Raw genomic sequence first — 24061 nt, forward strand, 5'->3', positions numbered from 1 at the left:
TATAACTATACATACTAAAACTCTTTAATTCTTTTACATGTACTTTCAGCCGTTATTCTGTTCACACTCATCGGAAATGAATCAGTTTATATTGTGAAATGTGATGATCTCTGTGATGAATGTGATTATGCGACTGATCCTGTAATATAATATGATCAGATGAGAGTCTCTTTCTGCTTCATATCTGTGACACATTATGATCCTCATTGAGCTTCAGATCAGATTCTCTGGTTTCTCTTCACTGTCTCTGATCCTGAAACTAAAGGCCTTTGACCTCAAATCTACTTCTGACATCTAGTGGATAAAGATGAAAAAAATACTGTTGATCTTCTGTGTATTAATATATGAAATATACAATACATTCATGTATTTATTTGACTCATAATGCCCTAATTTGGTTTCATGCAATTGATAATCTTTATTCTTGTGTTAATTCTGACCTAAATTAGTGATCAGTGTTTTTCACACTTTTATTTTGTCTGTCTTTTTTTGCAGTTAGAACAGTAGCAATTGTCATCATTGTCATACCAAAACAACACAACAATACTCCCGCTTCCATCAGTCTTTCAGTCCAGATTCAGTGTCAACACTTTTATATGTCATTTTGACACCATTCTTCTCTAAATTCTGCTCACATATTCAGACAAGCTGCACAGACGTTATCATATGGCTTTTTGAATTCATAACAATTGCTGAGAGACAACCTTACAAAGTCAATGTGTCTATGAGAAACAGAAGGATGAATCTCACCAACTTTTTCATATTTAAACAAAACTGCATGGTTAATATAAAGTCTGTATACTTCATTATTGTGCTATTACATATGCATATCTGCTTCAGTTTTTTATGTTTGAAATCTTATTGTATTTTTGTCATGTAATCTCTGAATGTAGAAGCAGGGTTTCAACATAACACGTGTTGTGATCTTGATTCCTGCATCAGTGTGAGAGTTTGTGTTTATTAGTTATTAAAGCTTGAACATGCTCAATCAACACTCGTCTATGGCCAGTGAAAGAGAAAGTACAACATGAAAAGAAACACACAAACAAGCAGTTTAAGTTTCAAGATTTTTTAATTATTTATTTTTCTAAAAAAATTCTAATCAGGTTTATTTCACTGGTAGTGGCCTGCATGTTTACTATAGTGAAATTAATTTCATTCAAAAATACATTTATTTGCAGTTAATTCTAGTAACAGTTTTAGAACATCATGTACAGGAAAAACACTGTCTTAAATGGTTTTATAGTTTGTTTTCCCTGTGTTGTTTTTAAGGACTTTTATATTTATATGTATTTTCTGTTCCAATTGTTCCAGTTTTTTGCTAAAAAGGAAGTTTTGAGTTCTGAAACATTGCTGATTACTGACATTTTGATTGTTTTGTTAGTTTCTGATGTAATCAGTTCTTTTTTTAGTTAATTTCTCCATGTTGCACCACACATATTATTTTTACATATACTGCAGATATCTCTACTAATGCTGCTTAAAGTTGGCAATAAATGAACATTCATGTTCATGTCAAAGATGGAAAAGACATTTTATTTTATAGTATATTGCTGGTAGGCCTACTTTAAAAAAGGGAAATAAATCAGCTGGTGTGTGTGCGTGTGTGTGTGTGTGCATGTGCATGTGTGTGCGTGTGTGTGTGTGTGTGTGTGTGTTTTAGTGCTCTTTCTTTACTGCTGAATAATCCGTGAAACAAAATCCATTTCATTTTCAGTTTGATCTTGTGTGATTTGCTTTTCTTTCTCAGAGCAGATGTAGAATGGCTCAGCAATAAATATATTTTTCAATATAGATCACTCAAATTTAAATAAATCCCACAAACGAAATGTTCTTATAGGTCACATGTTTATGATCTGTGGGAAACAACACTTTTGAAGGTCCATCCATCGTTCGCAGCGACTCGTCCTTATCCGACATCTCTGTCCCATTTGTGTCCTTTATTACTATTATTATTATTCTTTAGCCTTCCAGACAGCAATCGTTCACCGCTCATTTGTTCCAGGTCCTCACATCAGTTTCTGTCAATGTCTCTCAGTGAATGGCTCTCTACAGCTTCATCATGAGAGACTGCAGGAAATAAAGATATGAATAAGTGGAAATTATAGAGCGTGTAAGAACACATTTAATACATCTTTATAAAAAGTTCTAGATGTATGTATGACCAAATAAACAATTTAATTACACTTCAAATATCTTTTTTCCAAAGGTGGTTTCTGTCATGTGCTGTCGTTTTTATCACGCTAACGTAAGTTCAAGTGTCTGTTTTTAAAATAAGTTTTTAAAATAGACATAGATGTACACTAGAAGTCGCCTTGGGGTTCTAAGCATGCGCCAAAACCCACGCCATCTTGGAACAGGGGTCTTGTCATAGGAAGTAGCTGGGTAATGCTGAATTCATGGATGATGCCGGACTTTTGTGCTGGGTATGGATGTTCACACGAACGAAATATAAAAACCAGACAGCAAGGGATTACATTTCACAAGAATGTGAAATTTTGTCAATTTTTTTTTAAAATTTCTTTGGACTCAGTGATAAATACATGTCTGACCATTGGAACGAACCAAAACAACTCGAAAATCGCATTCATGACGATTTATGGTGATTTTATTTCCGTTAGACCTTTTCCAACATTGAGCTGATGCATTAAAGAGGAGGAGCTCCCCTGATCCATGATGGTGGCTCTATTGACGCATCCGTTACAATCAACTGCCGTAGCCAAGCACATCTAGTGTATATATGGTTACGTGATGCTATAAAAAAGGTGGTGTAACGCATTGATTGACAGCTGTGATTGACAGGTTCTCTGAGCGAAGTAATCACTGAAGCCCCAACTGACTTTTTTTTCGGGAGCAGAACGGAGGAATGGAGCAGATATAGGCCACTTTAAAAAAAATCCAAGTTCTGGGAGAGTGCATTCAGCGAGAGAGAGGGCGAGGCGTTGATTTTGCGGCTTTACTTCCTGCTCACTACTGCGCAGGTCTGGTCCCGAGATCACTACTACTCAGGTCTAGTCCCAAGATCGCAACTGCACAGGTCTGGTCCCGAGATTGCAACTGCACAGGTCTGGTCCCGAGATCGCAACTGCGTAGGTCTGGTCCCGACATCACTACTGCGCAGGTCTAGTCCCGAGATCGCTACTGCGCAGGTCTAGTCCCGAGATCACTACTGCGCAGGTCTAGTCCCGAGATCACTACTGCGCAGGTCTGGTCCCGAGATCGCTACTGGTCTGGTCTCGAGATCACTACTGCGCAGGTCTGGTCCCGAGATCACTACTGCGCAGGTCTGGTCCCCAGATCGCTACTGCGCAGGTCTAGTCCCGAGATCACTACTGCGCAGGTCTGTTCCCGAGATCACTACTGCGCAGGTCTAGTCCCGAGATCGCTACTGCGCAGGTCTAGTCCCGAGATCGCTACTGCGCAGGTCTAGTCCCGAGATCACTACTGCGCAGGTCTAGTCCCGAGATCACTACTGCGCAGGTCTGGTCCCGAGATCGCTACTGGTCTGGTCTCGAGATCACTACTGCGCAGGTCTGGTCCCGAGATCACTACTGCGCAGGTCTGGTCCCGAGATCGCTACTGCGCAGGTCTAGTCCCGAGATCACTACTGCGCAGGTCTGTTCCCGAGATCACTACTGCGCAGGTCTAGTCCCGAGATCGCTAACGCGCAGGTCTGGTCCCGAGATCACTACTACTCAGGTCTAGTCCCAAGATCGCAACTGCACAGGTCTGGTCCCGAGATCGCAACTGCACAGGTCTGGTCCCGAGATCGCAACTGCGCAGGTCTGGTCCCGACATCACTACTGCGCAGGTCTAGTCCCGAGATCGCTACTGCGCAGGTCTAGTCCCGAGATCACTACTGCGCAGGTCTAGTCCCGAGATCACTACTGCGCAGGTCTGGTCCCGAGATCGCTACTGGTCTGGTCTCGAGATCACTACTGCGCAGGTCTGGTCCCGAGATCACTACTGCGCAGGTCTGGTCCCGAGATCGCTACTGCGCAGGTCTAGTCCCGAGATCACTACTGCGCAGGTCTGTTCCCGAGATCACTACTGCGCAGGTCTGTTCCCGAGATCACTACTGCGCAGGTCTGTTCCCGAGATCACTACTGCGCAGGTCTGGTCCCGAGATCACTACTGCGCAGGTCTGGTCCCGAGATCGCTACTGCGCATGTCTGGTCCCGAGATCGCTACTGCGCAGGTCTAGTCCCGAGATCGCTACTGCGCAGGTCTGGTCACGAGATCACTACTGCGCAGGTCTGGTCTCGAGATCGCTACTGCGCAGGTCTGGTCCCGAGATCGCTACTGCGCAGGTCTGGTCCCGAGGTCTGGTCCCGAGATCGCTACTGCGCAGGTCTGGTCCCGAGATCACTACTGCGCAGGTCTGGTCCCGAGATCGCTACTGCGCAGGTCTGGTCCCGAAATCGTTACTGCGCAGGTCTGGTCTCGAAATCACTACTGCGCAGGTCTGGTCCCGAGATCGCTACTGCGCAGGTCTGGTCCCGAGATCACTACTGCGCAGGTCTGGTCCCGAGATCGCTACAGCGCAGGTCTGGTCCCGAGATCACTACTGCGCAGGTCTGGTCCCGAGATCGCTACTGCGCAGGTCTAGTCCCGAGATCGCTACTGCGCAGGTCTGGTCCCGAGATCGCTACTGCGCAGGTCTGGTCCCGAGATCGCTACTGCGCAGGTCTGGTCCCGAGATCGCTACTGCGCAGGTCTGGTCCCGAGATCGCTACTGCGCAGGTCTGGTCCCGAGATCGCTACAGCGCAGGTCTGGTCCCGAGATCACTACTGCGCAGGTCTGGTCCCGAGATCGCTACTGCGCAGGTCTGGTCTCGAAATCACTACTGCGCAGGTCTGGTCCCGAGATCGCTACTGCGCAGGTCTGGTCCCGAGATCGCTACTGCGCAGGTCTGGTCCCGAGATCGCTACTGCGCAGGTCTGGTACCGAGATCACTACTTCGCAGGTCTGGTCCCGAGATCGCTACTGCGCAGGTCTAGTCCCAAGATCGCTACTGCGCAGGTCTAGTCCCGAGATCGCTACTGCGCAGGTCTAGTCCCGAGATCGCTACTGCGCAGGTCTAGTCCCGAGATCGCTACTGCGCAGGTCTAGTCCCGAGATCGCTACTGCGCAGGTCTGGTCCCGAGATCGCAGATCACTACTGCGCAGGTCTGGTCCCGAGATCGCTAACGCGCAGGTCTGGTCCCGAGATCGCTACTGCGCAGGTCTGGTCCCGAGGACGCTACTGCGCAGGTCTGGTCCCGAGATCGCTACTGCGCAGGTCTGGTCCCGAGATCACTACTGCGCAGGTCTGGTCCCGAGATCGCTACTGCGCAGGTCTAGTCCCGAGATCGCTACTGCGCAGGTCTAGTCCCGAGATCGCTACTGCGCAGGTCTAGTCCCGAGATCGCTACTGCGCAGGTCTGGTCCCGAGATCGCTAACGCGCAGGTCTGGTCCCGAGATCGCAACTGCGCAGACTCAAGTCCCAAGATGTCAGCGCCATATCGGGACACTGGCGGCTTCACTTCTCACCAATGGAAGAGAGCAAAGGGCGTCGTCCATCTTTTTTTACAGTCTATCTATGCCTTAAACCCAGAGATGTTAAAATACTCACAGTCTGGTCTTCTTGGCTCCACACTGTCCTGATGATAATGTCTCATGGATCTTTTCTTTTTTAATTCTTCAAATTGTGAGTTTTTCTCTTTGTTCTCCTGATTTTTGTTGTTCTGTTGCTTCTGAATCTTCAGATTCTCTCCGTCACACATCATCTCCAGTCCATTAACCTTTATTCTCTGGTTAAAAACAAAACAAAAAATCATAATAATAATAAACTTTATTTTCTATAGCGCGTTTAAAAGTAGCATCTCAAAGCGCTTCACAAGAATAGAAACGTGATAAAACATACATTTATACAGACGATGCATTAATGACAGAAAAAATAAAATACCAAATAAAAACATATTATGAAATGTTCGATTAATAATAATATGGCAATTTCGAACAATTATGTAAAAGCTACCCTAAACAAAAAAGAGTTTTAAGGGATGATTTAAAAACACTAAGGGATTCAGCTCGCCTAATCTCAGCTGGCAGGGAATTCCCGATCACCCGTGGGTTTTAAATGAGTAAGCGGAACAATTAAAAGGCCAGCTTCCGAGGAGCGGAGATCACGTGCTGGAGAGAAAAACGATTTACTATTTGTATTGCTGCCATAAAATGTTCTAAATTAACAACGTCAACCGTGCTTGCAGAATATAGAGATGAATAAATAAAGAAGCTAATTAAAAGAGATATATTTATGTCTCACTGTATAATTTAATTTCCACCTACATTTATTTGTTTATTGTATTTTTGGGGCAATTAATTGTATGCTTATTTATTTATTGAGCATTTATTTATTTCTGCATTTATTTTTAAATATGGTAGAGCTCGTCCTCCATAGCAGAATGAGTCTGAATGCGCACGGGCTGATTACTACCGAAACAATAAAAAATTTCGATTTTGGTCGATTTTGAGGTTTTCACAAAAATGAGTTCATTAAGCCCTCGTCTAGCAATCCAATAGTCCATATAGCCATTAAACATCTAAAAGAATCTTTATTTGTATGTTTTCTGAGAGGAGTGTCTTTCTTTTGTCCGTGGAATGCTGTTTTCTTTGCTTTCTTCTCGACTGGCGCTTCCCTCAGCACAAGTTTAGCCTACTATCGTTGTATGTGTCCAACTTTGTGAATATTCATAGTGAATTCTCGATGGCATGAGTCTGAGCCAATGAAATTTGATTTTCGAACTCATGCTGATGTAAACAAAACGATCTTACTTGCACTGACTGACTGACAGATCGGAAGCGCACAAAGACTCTCAAACACGTGCAATCCCGATATTAGAAATAGCCTGCAGTATTTCAAAATATCTGTCTTAGCGATTATTCACGGAAACATTATCTGTTATCTTAAGTGAAAGTTTGGTTAACAGTCAGGAAAAAACAGCTGATGTGTAACATTATATTAGATCCGTGCGGTACCTAATATAGGCTGTCTGTTTCATTAATGTTAATCAAACAATTGTGGTATCATCACTGAAAACAAATTCGAGTAGGATTTACTTGAAAAAAGCTAGGCAACTTCTTTCCACTCAGAAAATGCTAGTAAATTTACAAAGATTTGCCAAGTAAAAACCTAAACATTTTTATCAGTAGCTTTAATTAGAAATCTTTCAGTTAAAATTTACTTGTAATATGGAATTAAGTAAACTTTACTTAACCTAGTTAAGTGAGAGTAACAAAGAAGATAAGTAATTTTAACTTGGCTAGTAAAAGATTGATTTATATCGATTTAGTTGAAATTTCCTTTGCATTACATTTCACTCAATCAATTTTTTTGAATTATACCAGTCATTTAAAGTATGTGTTTAACAGAATATCTATGTAATTTATACTTCATCATGTCAGATGTTTAGCATGATGTGAATGCAAAGACCTCAATACTTGGTAGAAAATACACAATGACGGTAACATTTGATGGATCGTTTTTGTGTTTGAATGTGAAAATTTACTCGAAATGTCACAAAATGGCAAGTTACTAAATCCTGACAACAAAAGCAATGATAAAACAGTGTAAATACAGCTGGAAACCAGTGAAAAATGAACCTCATTAAGTATGCAAGGTCCAGTGCATGATGGGAACCCCAGTATCAGAAAAGTTGAGTAATTTTTACTTAATTTTGTTGAGTTGATATTTACGCTTTCATTCTACTCGCTTGAATTAAGTACTGATATGGAATTTACTTCGTTTTTTTTTTATTCTTGCCTGAACTAACTTTTTCTTGTAAATTACATTGTTGTTGTTTTTCAGTAGTATTTACCTTTCCAAAAAATCATTTTTTACAGTGATGGGAAAAAAAGTTGAATATATATTTTCCTATAGATACTTGGTGTGTGCCAAATTTGGTGTTATTACCAGGGATTTTAAGGTATGGTTGCTATGTGATTTTGTTTTGGAACCTTCAGAAAACTTTTAACTCAATTTCTCTCAAAAAGGACTCTATCGACTTCAAACAGTTGCAGCTCAGATACTTTTGTCTGATTCCAACAAACCATACATCATTTTGAAGGTTTTTTATTAGAGAATGTGAAAATAACTATACCTAATTTTTGAAAATGTGTTCATTGAAACTCATTTTGCCAGCATGGCTCACATATTCAGATAAATCCTGTTTAACACAAGTAGACAGTCGAGTGTCAGTAGAGGTCTATTCTGAGACTGGGGCAAGTTGTCACACTTTTAACTCGGTGAAGTTAAATACTTTTTGAAAGTGCAATTCTGTAGAGACATACATTTAAAAATTTAAACAAGAACATTTCCACTGTTGAACTCTGATCATTTATATCCAAAATAAAAAGAAACAGTTTATCTAACACAAGTTCGACTGCTGTGGAGGTAGTTTTACCAAAATACCTTATTGCAATAAATACAATACATAAAACTACATCATATTTTTTTTTGTGTGGAAAAAACACTTTTGTCCAAAAAACAGTTCAACCTTTCAAAATACCTTCCTATTATTATAATACGTAATATTTCTAATATATTAAATATAGCCTTTAATAATATATAAAGTATATTATTATATTACATTTATTTTCCAGATATACGTGTTATTAAAAAGCATTAAATGAATTTAAAGCTGACTTACATGACACAGAGACGTCCACAACAGCCTTCTGTATAATCACACAGGAGTCACAGATAATCACAGATCAAGACTCTTGGACTCAAAAGCTTTTCATAACATTCAGGCGGTGTTCCTGAAACTTTATCGCAGTCAATGACGTCAATCACAGTTAAATGATATGAAGTTTGATATGCTCACGAATACGAAGTTAAGTATAGCTATATATATATAGCAACCTCTGTTATAAAGGGAAACATTCATACTTTTTTTTTTTTTTAAATAGTAGCCTAGATAGCTATTCAATATTTAATGTGAACAGCTTCAGTTTGTCTGTTAAAGTCACTAATCGACGGTTAAGAAATGAGAGAAGTTTATGTGCAACTGCTGCTGGAGTTTATTACGCTTTATACAGTCTGAACTGCAGGGTTTTATGATTTTATGATTGTCCCAAAATTCCATTACTTAAATTTCCATTGCAACACTCGGTCTCCTTATCTTGCTCTGTCTCTTCCGCTCCGTAACCTGAACTTTGACTGATAGATTTACATTATCGTCTGTGTCAGTGAAGAAAGTAAACTACTGATATTTAGCCTATGTTTTAGAATCATTTTCTTAGACAAGTTAACTTACTGAAGGCAACGGACGCTAGGTAAATAAGTTATTAAATTCATACACAATATGTACATTTATTATTAGTCTTATGTCTAAAATGATGAAAACGAAGCATCGCGCTCACATAAACTAAAGCCCCGCCTACTTTGATTTGATTGGTCATCTCAAATATTCTGACATTGACAAGCGGTGACTGACAGTCCGCATTATGCATTTAGGTCCAGAGAAATTGCAACGCGCAATATGGCAGATTAAGTCCCGCCTTCTAAATAAAAGAGCCAATCGCCGATTGGTAAAGTCACGCATCACTGCTCACGTGTTTTTTAGGCCAAAACATTTTTTGTCACATACAGCAAACATCTCCTCACTATCCGCTAGCTGCCTGTCCCCTGAACACACTGTTACAAACGCGGTCTCTGTACACACCCCAGGCTCCACATACGGCAACAAAAACAAACTGGGGCAACCCACACCACGAAACATAACAAACAACCAATAACCGACAAGAAGGATTTGGGGGTGGGGTTAGTGCACTGTTTTTGCTGGACAGGTGGGTAAATCCATTTTGGTTTTTCTAAATTGACTTTCATGTTCGCCTGACAAACACAAGGATATTAGCTAGAACAATGCAGTCAGCGCTAACTTAGGTGAATACAACATATAGGTTTATAGCAGCTAGCTATCGATCTCTATTGTAAATGATCAGGAAAACTCACAGTAAGGTGACTGTTTGTGTCAATGATTGTTTTCACCAACTGTTTATGAATTTGAATGTTCACTCATGGCCTATTGACAACTTTGACTAAATTTGTTTACGATGGAGACATTGTTTATGCTCACTGGGAAACACTAAGCTATTAACTTGCTATTATTGCGTCCTTGTATGGGAGCTAAAGTTATAACCTCAGGTGGCGAAACGTTTTATCGTGTTTTTCTGGTAATGTTTCTCTTTTTCTGCATTATATGAAAGCATTTATCTAACTTGGCGACATTACACCTTGAATGAAGTATCAGTAAAACTACAGGGGGAGGGGACGGGATGAGGAGGAGGGAGGGTCTAGCTAGCCTCCATTTAGTTTGACAATACTTCGAACGTCAACAAGAAATTACGTCACCCAACATGGCTTAGAGCACCTTTAAAGGAGTAGTTCACTTTTAAAAAAACTTTTGCTGATAATTTACTCACCCCCATGTCATCCAAGATGTCCATGTCTTTCTTTCTTCAGTCGAAAAGAAATTAAGGTTTTTGATGAAAACATTCCAGGAATTTTCTCCATATAATGGACTTCAATAGAACACAAACGTTTCAAGGTCCAAATGACAGTTTCAGTGCAGCTTCAAATGGCTTTAAACGACACCAGACGACGAATAAGGGTCTTATCTAGCGAAACGATCGGTCATTTAAAAAATAAATAAAAAAGTTTAAGTTTTATAAGCACAAATGCTCGCCTTGCTCTGTTCTGTGATGCGCGTTCGTGACGGCACGTAATACGCAATTACGTTGAAAAGGTCACGCTTGACGTAAGCGGAAGTACCAAGTCCGTGTTTACAAATGTATACACTGTAAAAAAAAAATCTGTTAAATTTACGGGGAAAAACTGGCAGCTGAGGTTACCAGAGTTTTCCTGTTAAAAATACGGTAGCAACATTTTAGGTTTTACAGACTTTTAACCCAATATAATTTTACAGCAATAAACCGTATTTCATTATCTGATATACAGTAATGTTAATTTACTGATCTTTTGAAGCATTAATATCTGTTTTGTACCATACATTGTACATAAAACCCTAATGTACATAACTGATTAGAAAAAAATGAGAAAATTATGAAGAAACAGTTATTTTAAAAAATACATTAAATGTGAAATGTCACGCAGGGAATTGTGGGAATGTCAATTTACATTTTTTCACTGTAAAATATACAATGAACTTGTTCTTTTTCACTTCCAAAAACTGTAAATTTAACGGTATTTTACAGTAAAATTACATTAAATGTACCAATATATATATATATCAGTTATTTACCGTATATAGTATAATAACTTTCTGTTAACCAATTAACAGTTTTTCCGTTTCAGTCTTTTACCGTTAAAATCACAATAATTTTTTACAGTGTACTTTTAGCCTTTTTAATATTAAAACACCCAGGATACGCACACGAAATGGGCATTTTAAACGGTAAACTGACACAAAGACATTTGAATGTGTTAATGGTCCTCCTTCCTCACATTTGTAAACACTGAAGCGTGACCTTTTCAACGTAATTGCGTATTACAGCCGTCACAAACGCGCATCACAGAACAGAGCAAGACGAGCATTTGTGCTTATAAAACTTAAACTTTTTTATTTATTTTTTAAATGACCGATCGTTTCGCTAGATAAGACCCTTATTCATCGTCTGGTGTCGTTTAAAGCCCTTTGAAGCTGCGCTGAAACTGTCATTTGGACCTTGAACCGTTTGGGGCCCAATGAAGTCCATTATATGGAGAAAATTCCTGGAATGTTTTCATCAAAAACCTTCATTTCTTTTCGACTGAAGAAAGAAAGACATGGACATCTTGGATTACATGGGGGTGAGTAAATTATCAGCAAAAGTTTTTTTGAAAAGTGAACTAATCCTTTAAGCCTGTCAATCATCACTATAGCGCCACCTTCAGGCTGAATAACTCAAGAACACTAGATCTCTGACAGAAGTGTGTGTGATGTGTTCAGTAACTAGAGATCGCACAGTTATGAAGACTTCAGATGATCATAACAGCTGTGAGGAGAAGATACTGACCCTGTAGGCTATACAGGGCCCTTCATCCACCAGAACTATTACTTACATTCACTCAATCTTCTTAATCACAAAGTGCAAGTTATCAGCCTTTTATTTTGCAGGAATAAATACCATTAACAAAACATCCAAAATATAGCTTATGTAGCCCCGCCCCTTTTCAGCGCTGCGCTTGTTGTCTTTTGTCTTCCGGTCTGTATTTTCACAGCGATCCTGCGTATTTATGAATTAACGGCTCGTTTGAAAATCTTCCCTGTCTATTGACATTTATTAAGATATCACTTTTAAACATTACAATCCTCATGATAACTTTCGTTAACTTTACAATAAGTAAATCCACTTCACCAGCTAATAACTCCTGGACAGCGATGCCATAGAAATATACAGAGCGACCGCAAAACCGGAAGTTCAAAGACAATATTCTAAAGAGTCTGCGCGCTTGTTTCGTGGCGCATAAGGTCTATAGGTCTGTCATATAAATAAACACAGGCCTATACAAATATCACTGCATAAACTAGGCCTACATATTGGCACATAGTCCGAACAGTGGCAGAGCCAGGATTTTTTCATATATAGGGATGACCAGACCAAAAAAAATAAATTCAGTTTGAATCCCCATGTGCAAGAGAATGACTGACTTAGGCCTATATGATATTTGTTCCAATTCTCTATTGAAATATTATTATTATTTTTTATATTATTCTTTATGAAAGTGTGAACTGTAACTGAATGATTTTTCTATTACAACTTCAATTTCTTTTTTCGGCAAATTGTAACAAATGTGATCTGCAATAAAGGAAAAAGAAAAGAAAAAAATGTGCAAGAGAATTTGGATAGGGGCGGAAATCAACAGCACATAAATGGCAGAATGTAAAATTATTTATTTTATGCATTTCAATATTTTTTTGGTACTTTACAATTGAATGCAAATTAAGCCGTATCTGCTCGTGCCTTATATTGTGATCTCACATAGCAGAATATTTTAGTCCATCAATAATAATAATAAAAAAAGTATGTAAACTTGTTTCCTAAATATCTGTAAAGCAAGCATATCATGGTATTTTTATGCTTTGGTACAGCCAAAAAAAAATTTTTTTTTTACATACAGCACCTTTGATTACAACTATCCGGTTTTCTGTGAAAAAAAAAGCATTTTGGATCAAAAAGATACATCATCCACTACAAAAACCTAATTTAATTAAAATAGTAAAATCATTCAAACAAAGAGCTGAGTTGATTGTTAAATGTGTACAGATAGGCAGATCAATTCTTATATATATAAAAATTGAGAGTTAAAGGGTAACTAAACACTAAAATAACTTTTTTTTAGTTAATGATCTGTTAGAATGGAGCTTCATAAATGCTGTTCATTGATTCGAGTAAATTTTTTGGCATTTGGGTTTAAAGTGTTATAATTCTACAATATATGGTGTAAAACCGTCTGAGTGCTGCCCTCTTCAGGTTGAACGGTGGCTACTGCAGTTGAATTTTCCTATTGGAAGTTGTGACGTCACTTTTCCAGCATTTTTCAAATATTGCCAGTGGGTGGAGTCAGGCTCTGAGCAGGGGTGTAGTTACCCTTTAAGTAAAGTCTTTATATCCTTGCTGCCATAATCATAGGTTAATGGCATTTGAAAGAGTTGTTGTGATCCTGCTGTAAATCAGGTGTCCTCTGCTCTCGTTCTAAACTGGTGTTTTCTGAACGATGGTGTAGCGTGTCCTCGGGGTAGTCGAGCGTTCAGGCGCGGAGTCCCAGAGATCGGGCCGTGTTCAGCACATCGTCCCGGGTCAGATAACATCCGCACAGCTGCCTCAGGCCCGTGAACGACTCTCTGCCGTGCAGAACACGCCAGTTATCAATGAACAAAACCTGGGACCAAACAACAGGAGCTGTGTTTACATGCACGGATTTACATCAATATGAATATATCTAATATGATTCTGAACGTCGTTTACACAGTGGTGTAAAGTATTGGATTAAATGTAATTTGTTACTGTACTTAAAGGTGCAATGTGTGATATTTCTTAGGATCTATTGACAGAAATGCAATATAAGATCCATAACTATGTTTTCAGTGGTGTATAAAGACCTTACTCAATGAGCCGTAATGTTTTTATTACCTTAGAATGAGGCATTTATATCTACATAGGCGCGGGAATCCCCTTCTATGAAGGTCGACATTAAGTGACGTCATGTGTCTACCGTAGCCGAAAGCGAACAAACAGCGCTAAAGAAACCTCATTGCTTGACTTACTACTCTCTGCTGCTGACTCAGACTCAGACGACGACATCTTTTGTCTTACGTCGGCCACCGTAGCTTCTCATTCGAGTTTGAAAACCGAGGGATAGACCGCGAGTGACTTGCTGTTTGCAATTCGCAAATCTCACCACTAGATGCCGCTATAAATTACACACTGCTACTTTAAAGGGATAATTCACCCAAAAATGAAAATTAGCCCATGATTTACTCGCACTCAAGTCATCCTAGGTGTGTATGACGTTCTTCTTTCAGACGAATACAATCTGAGTTATATTAAAAAATGTCCTGACTCTTCCTAGCTTTATAATGGCAGTATATATATGTTTCGTATTTAAACATACATCGCTAGACAGGTACTGAACCATCTAGCTTTAATTATAATACATTTACAGATGAAATGTTGCAGGTTTTGGGCCGTTGAATTATTATTTTCTAATAATTCAACGTCCCGGAGTCAATTATTCCACTTATACTACGGTTACCACACCTCAAAACATTGTTCAGATGATGTATTTCAAGATGTTTATCAGGTTTTTGTCCTTAAAACGCTCTTGTATTGCCTTCGCATCTCATCCCACGCCTCCGGTGCTAATTCCTAAACGTCATTTTAGATCTAGTAATGGAGGCCTGAGCCATTGATAGCAGACTAATGCAGTTATTAGAGAGAGAGAGAGAGATTAAACGTGTGTGAATTACCCGAATCTGTGCATCTCTCAGCGTCTCTTCTTTGAGTGTGAAAGAGAGCAGGAGAGAGAGAGAGAGTATGTGCTTTCCATTCATAATAAACTGTAATTTTGTGGCTAAAAATATGGACATAATTTGTCGTTTTTATCCTATTGTTAACTATATTGATTTTCTTGGTCAGTGTCGTCGTGGGTTTTGGTTCTATTGCTTTTTTCAGCTGTAAGGACCTTTAAAATAAACTGAAATCATTTAGCGTGTAATATGGCCATTGCTTAATCCGTGCAATTACAATAATTGTACATCTTATAACATCTGTCAACCAATCAGAGTCAAGTAACAATCAAAGTATTTATTATAATGTATTTTTTTCAGCTGATTGAGAGATGCACCCAGAGGAAACTCTTTTTGTGTTCTAAAATATGATTAAATATGTTTTTAGCTGGGTTTCACCAGCATGTGAGGAGACTGATACCTTGCCGGGTTTGAGTTTGACCCACAGCTCGTTCTCGGGTCTCCTCAGTTCTGCGGTGAGCTCTCTGTGAGCTGCGTACCAGCGCCGCACCACATCATGAGCCACTGTGTTCATTACAGAACGGTCATAGTTATTATATCTGCAAAACAACAAAACACAACATCAGCAGCAGCCTTTGCTGTGTTTCATCCGGGCCACACACACACACACACACACACGCCAGGGTCAGAAATTCACGGTGCTTGGAGCAAAAATGCTCCCAAAATTCAAGATATACAGGGCAAAAAATGATGCTTGTTTTTAATATTTATAAAAGCCTATAATAAAGGATATAGAGGGCTGATTTCCCGAACATCAGCACTATTACAAACGTAAAAGCTAAAATTATACATGCATATGGTGTCTGAAAATTGTGTAAATGTAGGCCTATGTTTTTGACCAACTTTTGATGTTATTTCTAGCAAGAAATTACCATTTTAACAGTTAAAGTCCCTCTGTAGTCGATAATTATATCCCTTAAAACTCATCTTTGATCACCAAAATGGCATATTTAAGTGTTATTTTTCCAGTGAAAAATATTTATTCATGCCTTAAAATATCTAGAATGTAACTCGAATATGCAAATGAGCCCCGCCTCCACTCACTCACAGCAGCTCAGAGATCCACTCGTTGTAAGTTCCCTAAATCCTAAAAAATGTCCACTATATTATCGCCCAGCGATATATTAAAAGTTGGATAAATAGTTAACCCTACTTTACCTGAATACATACAGTACACTCATAAAAAGTAATATATACTATTGTTTATATTTTCACAAAAAGTAAACTATATTGTCGTTCAGCTCTTTATAGAAAAGTGAATATACAACAGAGATGTTTCCTCAGAGGAGGCGAGTGAGGCAGTGTCTCCTTAAACAAAAAAAACAAAAAAAATATTACAAAACTTGACATTAAAAAGCATAAAAGTCACTTGTTTTTATAAAGTAGCACTGCATACTAACCTAGGGTAATGTATACTATACAGAAAATCTCAACTGTAGGGGAGAGACGGGACAGATGAAACACTTTTCAGATAAACGTCCGTTTCTAAGATAAGGTTACAGAAAGATTTTTTTTTTTGTGATCAACAACTCACATATGTGTTCTCTTACTATCATGTGTTATTCGGTACAAATATAGAATGATTTAAGTAAAAATTGACTTTGAACGGTAGTTGTGCTTTGTTTCACACACGGGTAGAACGGATGAAACATAACAGTTTAAAGCCAACTATTCATCTAATGCTTGTTTTTATGAACAATACCTGACAAGTAACTTAAGTACATATTGTTAAAAACATATTTTGTAATTTTTTTTATCTAAAGGTTAATATTAAAATTTTTGTTCTGTCGCCCAATAAACAATAGGCGATATGTGCATTTTGCGTAATCTTTTTAATAGGCTATTTTGAAGAAGTTTACAATTCATTTTCGTACATTTCTTCCTTGAGTCATATTGAGTGTTTGCTAGTTGAATAGCCTGTTATTATGAAGAAAATTAGGTCAACTGGAAGACGATAAATTAAATTTATTGAAGATTGAACAATTGATGATTATTAAAGAGATAACATTGAACAGTATATGAATCTATGAACAGTATAGGCTAAATAAACATTTATGAACAGTAGCCTATAGGCTAAATAACAAATATATAATATATATAATATATAAACAATATATATAGAGAAAGAAGAAATGTTTTCGCGGGTCTGGTAGGCATTGCGTGCTGTACGTGCTGGCGAAATTTGACGTACACGACGTGAGTGGTTTTCAAGGACATCTCAATGCTTCATCCGTTCCGCGTTTCAATTCACACTTTGCAGTCACGTGACTACCATGGATACCTGGCGGGCAACAAATGCTGACAAAATGGCGACAAACAGTGGCCAGCCAGGGGAATTGCAGCCTTGCAAATTTCCAGTACTACAATCGATTATATAGTGAGGCTATTTTGTTTCCATAGCACATTAACAAAACATTTAATGACGCTAATAACACAAAAACAATACAATTACTAAATATGAATGATATCACTAAAATGATATAGGCCTAAAAACAGTCTTTAGCTCACGAACAGCACAACTCTGCCATCTGTGAAAATCAATAGCAGCTTCAAAAACTTGTTTAAAAAGAAATATTCTTCTAATTTTTTACTGTCATTAATGTAGGTCCACAAGAGAGATATTAAGTCAGTAAATTAAGATAATCGCTATACCGTTATATCCATGGTCGTCTCTGAGAGAACGCGGCGTTAATGCAGCGACAGATGCTGAAACCTCAGTCCGTTTCTACTTTCACTTTCGGGGAATGAGCGCGTTTACATGCACATTCTTAACCCGATTATGCTGAATAATAGTGCATCCAATCGCACAACTATCTGGCATGTCGTTTACACCTCAAAACACCAACTTTTGTATATTAAAACTGGCGACATCCTGGCAAGATCCTTGATTAGTTTACTGGGTTTCGCTGCTAGAGAACGACGTTCTTGCCCGCCAGCCAGCACTTGTGACGTCACGTGCAAAGTATGAATTGTCCCAGCTCTCCCCTACAATATTATCACCTAGCTCTAATCTGCTAAATGTGACAATAAGGCTTAAAGATAGTAAGATATTGTAATGATTAAATCATGATTTCATGTCAAGCTGTTTTGAAACAATGTGTATTGTGAAAAGCGCTATACAAATGAATGTGACTTGACATTCTAAGTCTATTTACTCAATTAATTAAAGTTTCACACGTCAAGAAAGCATTGACAAAGAATCTTACCGAATCATGTAGACCTCGTTGTTCCAGGGATACACGTTGAGCACGGGGCCGATGCCGATCATGTGGTTGCGGTGCTCACTCAGGTTCTCGACGTACTCGTGTCTGATCGGCACGTGGGAAAGCAGCTCGAAGTTCCCGGGCGTTCGCTGGAGGACCGCGTCAGCCGCATGGAAACCGTCCACCAGAAGAGTCCTGCCGCCCGTTCCCTCATGCCTCAGACAGTGAAACACCTGGATGCTTATGGACCAGAATAAGGCATAAAGACTTTTCATTAATGGTGCTTGCACACTGAGTCCGAAATTTCATAGGTTCAGAGGCAGTGTGTAAACGTGATTGACATAACGTGAGGTCATATTTATTTTTTAACGTGCGAAAATTTCTGACGCGAATTTTGGAATTTTGGCCTTTAAGGTCCTTGCACAGTCCAAAATTTTCGCACGTTAAAAAATATAATATGACCTCACGTTATGTCAATCACGTTTACACACTGCCTCTGAAACTTTTGTCCGTCATAAAAAAAAAGCGGATCGGGTTCGATTTTCTGCGTTTTTCGCATCCGTAGCAAGCATTTTGAATGGTGTTTAAATGGTGTTTTGACAATTCAGAACCACCGAATCACGAATCCGAAAATACGCGAAAATTTCGGACACTCTGTGCAAGGGCCTTTACACTTGACTTATCACACTCAAATAAAATAACTACTTCTATGAACTGATCACCTGAACATAAAGGCAATGTTAAAATCCAACCTTTAAGGACACCAATTTTCTGTGTGAATGAATAATGTATCATAAATAAATAAATGTTCTTCCTTAAAATACAGGGTGCATAAGTCAGGACACCCCTATGTTAAATTCCCATAGAGACAGCAGATTTTTATTTTTAAAGGCCAGTTGTTTCATGGATCCAGGATAATATGCCTCCTGATAAAGTTCCCTTGGTCTTTGGGATTAAAATATCCCACATCATCACATTCCCGTCATCATACCTAGAGATTGGCATGGTGTTATTTCAGTTAGGCTAATAGCTGGTTTGATTTGCATTGAGAGATGATCTTATGGAAAGTCCCCCATGCCAATCTCTAGATATGGTGAAGGGAATGTGATGATGTGGGATATTTTATTTCCAAAGGCCAAGGGAACTTTATCAGGAGGCATATTATCCTGGATCCATGAAACAACTGGCCTTTAAAAATAAAAATCTGCTATCTCTATGGCAATTTAACATAAGGGTGTTTGGCTCCGGTTTGAAATTTTCAGTACATGTCTGTGTGAGGTAATCGAAGCTGCTAACACACACACACACAAACACTCACACTTGAAGCTCCGCCCTATGCGCCGGGAGCAGCGGCTCATTTGCATTTAAAGGGACAGACACAAAACCGGTGCGTTTTTGCTCACCCTCAAAAAGTGACACCTTTAACATGCTATATAAAAATATCTGTGGGGTATTTTGAGCTAAAACTCCACTCTAGGGACATCAGAGATTTAATTTACATCTTGTGAAAAGGGCATTATACCACCCCTTTAACTATAATCTAAAGTTACTTCAGTGGTCACTGTTTACTCTAAGCTCCTATAATAGAACAGAGAGAATGTGAATTCGAGTCCCTGCTGATCGACTACACATGCTGTAAGGAAACTGGATCTGACAGACAGGAGTTAAGCCTGTCATGGCTAATTGAAAGCCAACTCTGATTTTCCTGTTTACCCGCAGGGTTCTTGAAAGTATGAGGTATCGGTGTGGCGGTCCAGTGCCAGCTTTGTGTAGGCTGTGTCTCCACGAGAAAAATCTGAAGTGAAGTTCCACATCCGCCCATACATGGTCTCTCTGGAAACAAAGAATCGGCTCATTAAAGTCATTTTAGTTAGAATAAACTATTATTTTGACCTCCATTTTCTGCAGATGCTATCAAAATCTCGGGGGAAAAAACGACAAGGTTCTAGCAATGCCTGCCATACCACCCCTCATTCCTGTTGCACTGCAACAACTCTCTATTTATAATAATAATAATAATAATAATATGTTTATTTTTTATAGCGCCTTTCAAGAACCCAAGGTCGCTTCACAAAATAATACAAACAGTTGACAGACAAACAGACAAGCAATCTGCTTGTTATAACAATTAAACAAACAGAAAAGCAGAAGGAGACAACCAATAACTATAAATAATTAACATGAGAAGTTAGATAATCAAAGACGACATACATTTTGATTTAAGAAATAAAAAAATAATTATTTACTGAGCATGGTGAATATATGAGTTTTAAGTTGCGATTTGTAGGTCTGTAAGTTAGGGGTTATTTATGGTTTTAGGTTATTTATCTCAATTTAACTCTAAAATCAGTAAAGCATTTGTGGTCCTGTGACTAAAACGACTAAAAGCGCTGTTTTCTGCTGCCAGGCCAGTAGATGGCGATAAAACACTATAGATTGAACACGTAATACACACGTGCATGACGTCATCATCCTCAGATATTCAAGTTTTTCTTGTTTACACAGAACGTTTTAAAAAACTTGCACTTTGAAACCTTTTTTTAAAACATTGCATTTTCAGGCGTTGTCGTGTGAACGAATGGCTAAAACGCATAAAAAGTTTCACGTTTTTAGTTGAAAACGGTGTCATGTAAACAGCCACAATGTTTGGTGTAGGGAAAAGCCGTGGACCTGGCAACCCTGGCATGAACTAGATTCATAGGTTCAAACAGCTATTTTTAACTGTTAATGCGTTATTGTTGCGCTAACTTGCCCTAAATTCAACACAAGAGAGACTTTCTTCACACACAGTATGAGTTGCAGACACGTTTTTCTGCCCTCTTTTGATTGACAGGATATAATCGGCCCGGATCATCGGCTGCTTTTAAAGAACTGGCTAATGGCCGATAGTGAAAATAATAGCATTTATCGGCCGATACTAATTTCCGCAATCATTGGATGACATTAGGGTAAATAATGATGTGATCACATATGTTCAAACATATGATATTTCGCCTATCAAAACAATTCATTTTGGAGCAGGAAAACACAAGGCCTGACCTGATGAGGCTCACTCGTGTGGTCACTGTTTCTGTAGCTTCAAGGGTCGGCGGGACGCCTTCGACGAAGGCTATTCCATAAAGCAAGAAGCAGTTGAGGAAGACCTTCAGCTCCTCGTCGCAGCTCATGAACTTCTCCCAGCGTGCACTGGGAACCTGAGCGCTGGTGTAGATATCAGCGTCCCACAGCACACGGGGCTGCATGGCACTTCCCTTCTGGCCCTCGTAGCTGTTCTGCGCTAGCCATGCTAGGCTGTAGCGCGTCACGTGACCATCTGGCCCTGGAGGGGGTCACGAAACACTTCATTAGGTCAAGTCACCTTTATTTATATAGCGCTTTTTACAATACAGATTGTTTCAAAGCATATTTACAGTGATAACAGGAAAATAATGCAACAAAGTTTGTTTCCAGAAGAAAATAGCGTCACAGTCCAGCTTAATGTGTCCAGTTCAGTGATGGTTCATTTTTGTAGTTAAAAAAGTTATTAATTTAGTTCATTTATATATATAGCCACTCTTGAGAAAACCGTGATGTCATCGTCCAGCTCAGTTCATTTGTCATATAATGGTGTCAATGCAGGAGATTAATATTATTGTTGAATATTAACACCACCATCGGTGTATGAATGGTGTGCGTGAATGGGTGAATGTGAGGCAACATGTAAAGCGTTTTGGTGGCCATTGGGTCTGTGAAAGCGCTATATAAATGCAGTCCATTTACCATTTTACTATTAAATGTCCCCAACGAAGCAAGCAAAAGCCAAAGGCGACAGTGGCGAGGAACCCAAACTCCATCAGTGACAGAATGGAGAAAAAAACGTGTGAGAAACCAGTCGCTCAGTTCTGCTCTGGACAACGAACGAACGGTGTATGACAGTGTATGATTATGATTCAGGATGCCTAATCAGAATCAGATTGAATTGGAACATTCAGAATATTTTCCAGTTCCATTAGAAGATAACATGAGTCCAGACTTCATCAGTGTTTACCCGTGGAGAACGCTACTAGTGCAGTGACACGCACATCAGGATATCTGCACTGCAAAAATGCTTTTCTTACTTAGTACTTTTATCTTGTTTTCAGTCCAAATATCAAAAAATTCTTAAATCAAGATGCATTTACTAGATGAGTAAAATGACATACGATAATGTGTCTTGTTTTCTGGGGAAATAAATCAAAATTAAGTGAGTTGTTGCTTAAAAAAAGCTAAATTATCTGCCAATACATAAGTCGACAGCATTGCTGAGTATTTTCTCCTTAAAACTGCAGTGAACCAAAGACAGTCTCAAAAACACGGTTTGAAATCGCTGGTGTTTCTGACGTCACAAACTACCTTGTAACCAATCAGATCAAAGTGTGATCGTCAACAAGTGGATCTCTGAGCTGAGTTGAGTGAGTGGAGGCGGGGCTCATTTGCATATTCATAGAACCACGCATACTAAATGAGGCAAGGGTGTCAAATTACATTCAAGCTTATTTTAAATATTTTTTCAAGGAAAAAAACGTTTAAATATGTAATTTTGGTGACCAAAGATGAGTTTTAAGGGATAAAATTATTGACTACAGGGGGACTTTAAATATTATTAAACACCATTTGATTGACAATCTAAGGACAAAGTATCACATACACTAAAATCATGAGAAAGTTTTACTATGTAACTGATTTAAAGTGAATTTCACAGATGGTCTCTGCGTTTCATAAGAGTCAAAGTTCTGTCCGTCTCTCGCAGAGCCGTATCTTTACTCAGGAAAGAGATATCCATCTTTGTTTGGGAAGAGTGTTAAACTTATCTAAGCACAATAAGATCACAATCTCTGAGGAGAGGATTGAAACATGAAGACACAGGTCAAGTTGATCATCTTCCTATCCCAATATTAAGCAATCTTGCATAAAACAGTGCAACATTATGTAAAGGTGCCATTTTAATCCAATTTTGTTTGGTTTGGTTTTAAAAACCAGGATGTTTACCAGGAAATGAGGGAAAGGGAATAAATAAATGTGGAACAACAAACAATGAGAATAATCTTAATCCTTATTGGTTAGTTAACCAAAAACTGAAAACTATCTTCAGACTCTTTTCAACAACAGCTCACACGTCTGTCAAGCTCCAGAAAACAACAACAACAAACATTTAATTAATTCATATTTGTGAGTAAAGATATACTTGGCGTCTTTCACATCAAACCTGGTGAGAACGGATCCGAGATTTGGCCGAGGATGAGATTATCAGTGAATAACAACTTCCCCACACAAAGCTCTCGTATACACATGACTGTTAAAACAATTCAGTTAGATTTACGGTAAAAATAACGGGAGCTGTGGTTGCCAGAAATTTACCGTAAAAATACAGTAGCAACAATTTAGGTTTTACAGACATAACTTAGTTTTACAGTATAAAAACATATTTCATTATCTGATATATTGTTAATTTCTCAACCTATTGAGGTAATAATATCTGTTTTGTACTAATGTAATACACTGACAACAACCAATCACAGTGGTGATGAGAGTCACATGATGAATCAAAGCTCATCACAAGCAGCTTTTCCACTAGACAGTTAATACTAATATATAGAAGCTGCACATCTCACACACACACTATACACCATCATGGTAACACACATGAAATTTAAAAAATGAATTTAGCAACATTAAATGTAACATAAAACCCTGATGTACAAAACTGGTTATAAAAAACTATGAAGAAACAGTTATTTCAACAAAAATACATCAAATGTGAAGT

General features: G+C 38.7%; 1 protein-coding gene and 1 long non-coding RNA gene across 2 annotated transcripts in view; both read right to left on the minus strand.

Moving 5' to 3' along the window:
• Nucleotides 1–1053: 1053 nt before the first annotated feature.
• LOC143733246 (uncharacterized) lies at nt 1054–8786 on the minus strand. The gene is made up of 3 exons (XR_013201300.1): nt 8693–8786; nt 5617–5794; nt 1054–2070 (listed from the first exon to the last, which is right to left on the minus strand). It is a non-coding gene; the product is annotated as an uncharacterized LOC143733246 (long non-coding RNA).
• A 4134-nt stretch (nt 8787–12920) lies between these two features.
• tmlhe (trimethyllysine hydroxylase, epsilon) overlaps nt 12921–24061 on the minus strand; it is a 14076-nt gene continuing 2935 nt past the window's right edge. Inside the window, exons 4-8 of the mRNA XM_077224841.1 lie at nt 21319–21598; nt 19993–20112; nt 18283–18519; nt 15477–15615; nt 12921–13929 (exon numbers count right to left, since the gene is read on the minus strand). Coding sequence (XP_077080956.1) covers nt 13798–13929; nt 15477–15615; nt 18283–18519; nt 19993–20112; nt 21319–21598 — 908 coding nt within the window. The 3' untranslated portion in view covers nt 12921–13797. The remainder of the gene's footprint in view (nt 13930–15476; nt 15616–18282; nt 18520–19992; nt 20113–21318; nt 21599–24061) is intronic.

Source organism: Siphateles boraxobius, unplaced genomic scaffold, assembly GCF_051911475.1.
Source record: "Siphateles boraxobius isolate OS27281-9 unplaced genomic scaffold, OSU_SipBor_1 92, whole genome shotgun sequence".
Taxonomy (NCBI): Eukaryota; Metazoa; Chordata; class Actinopteri; order Cypriniformes; family Leuciscidae; genus Siphateles; species Siphateles boraxobius.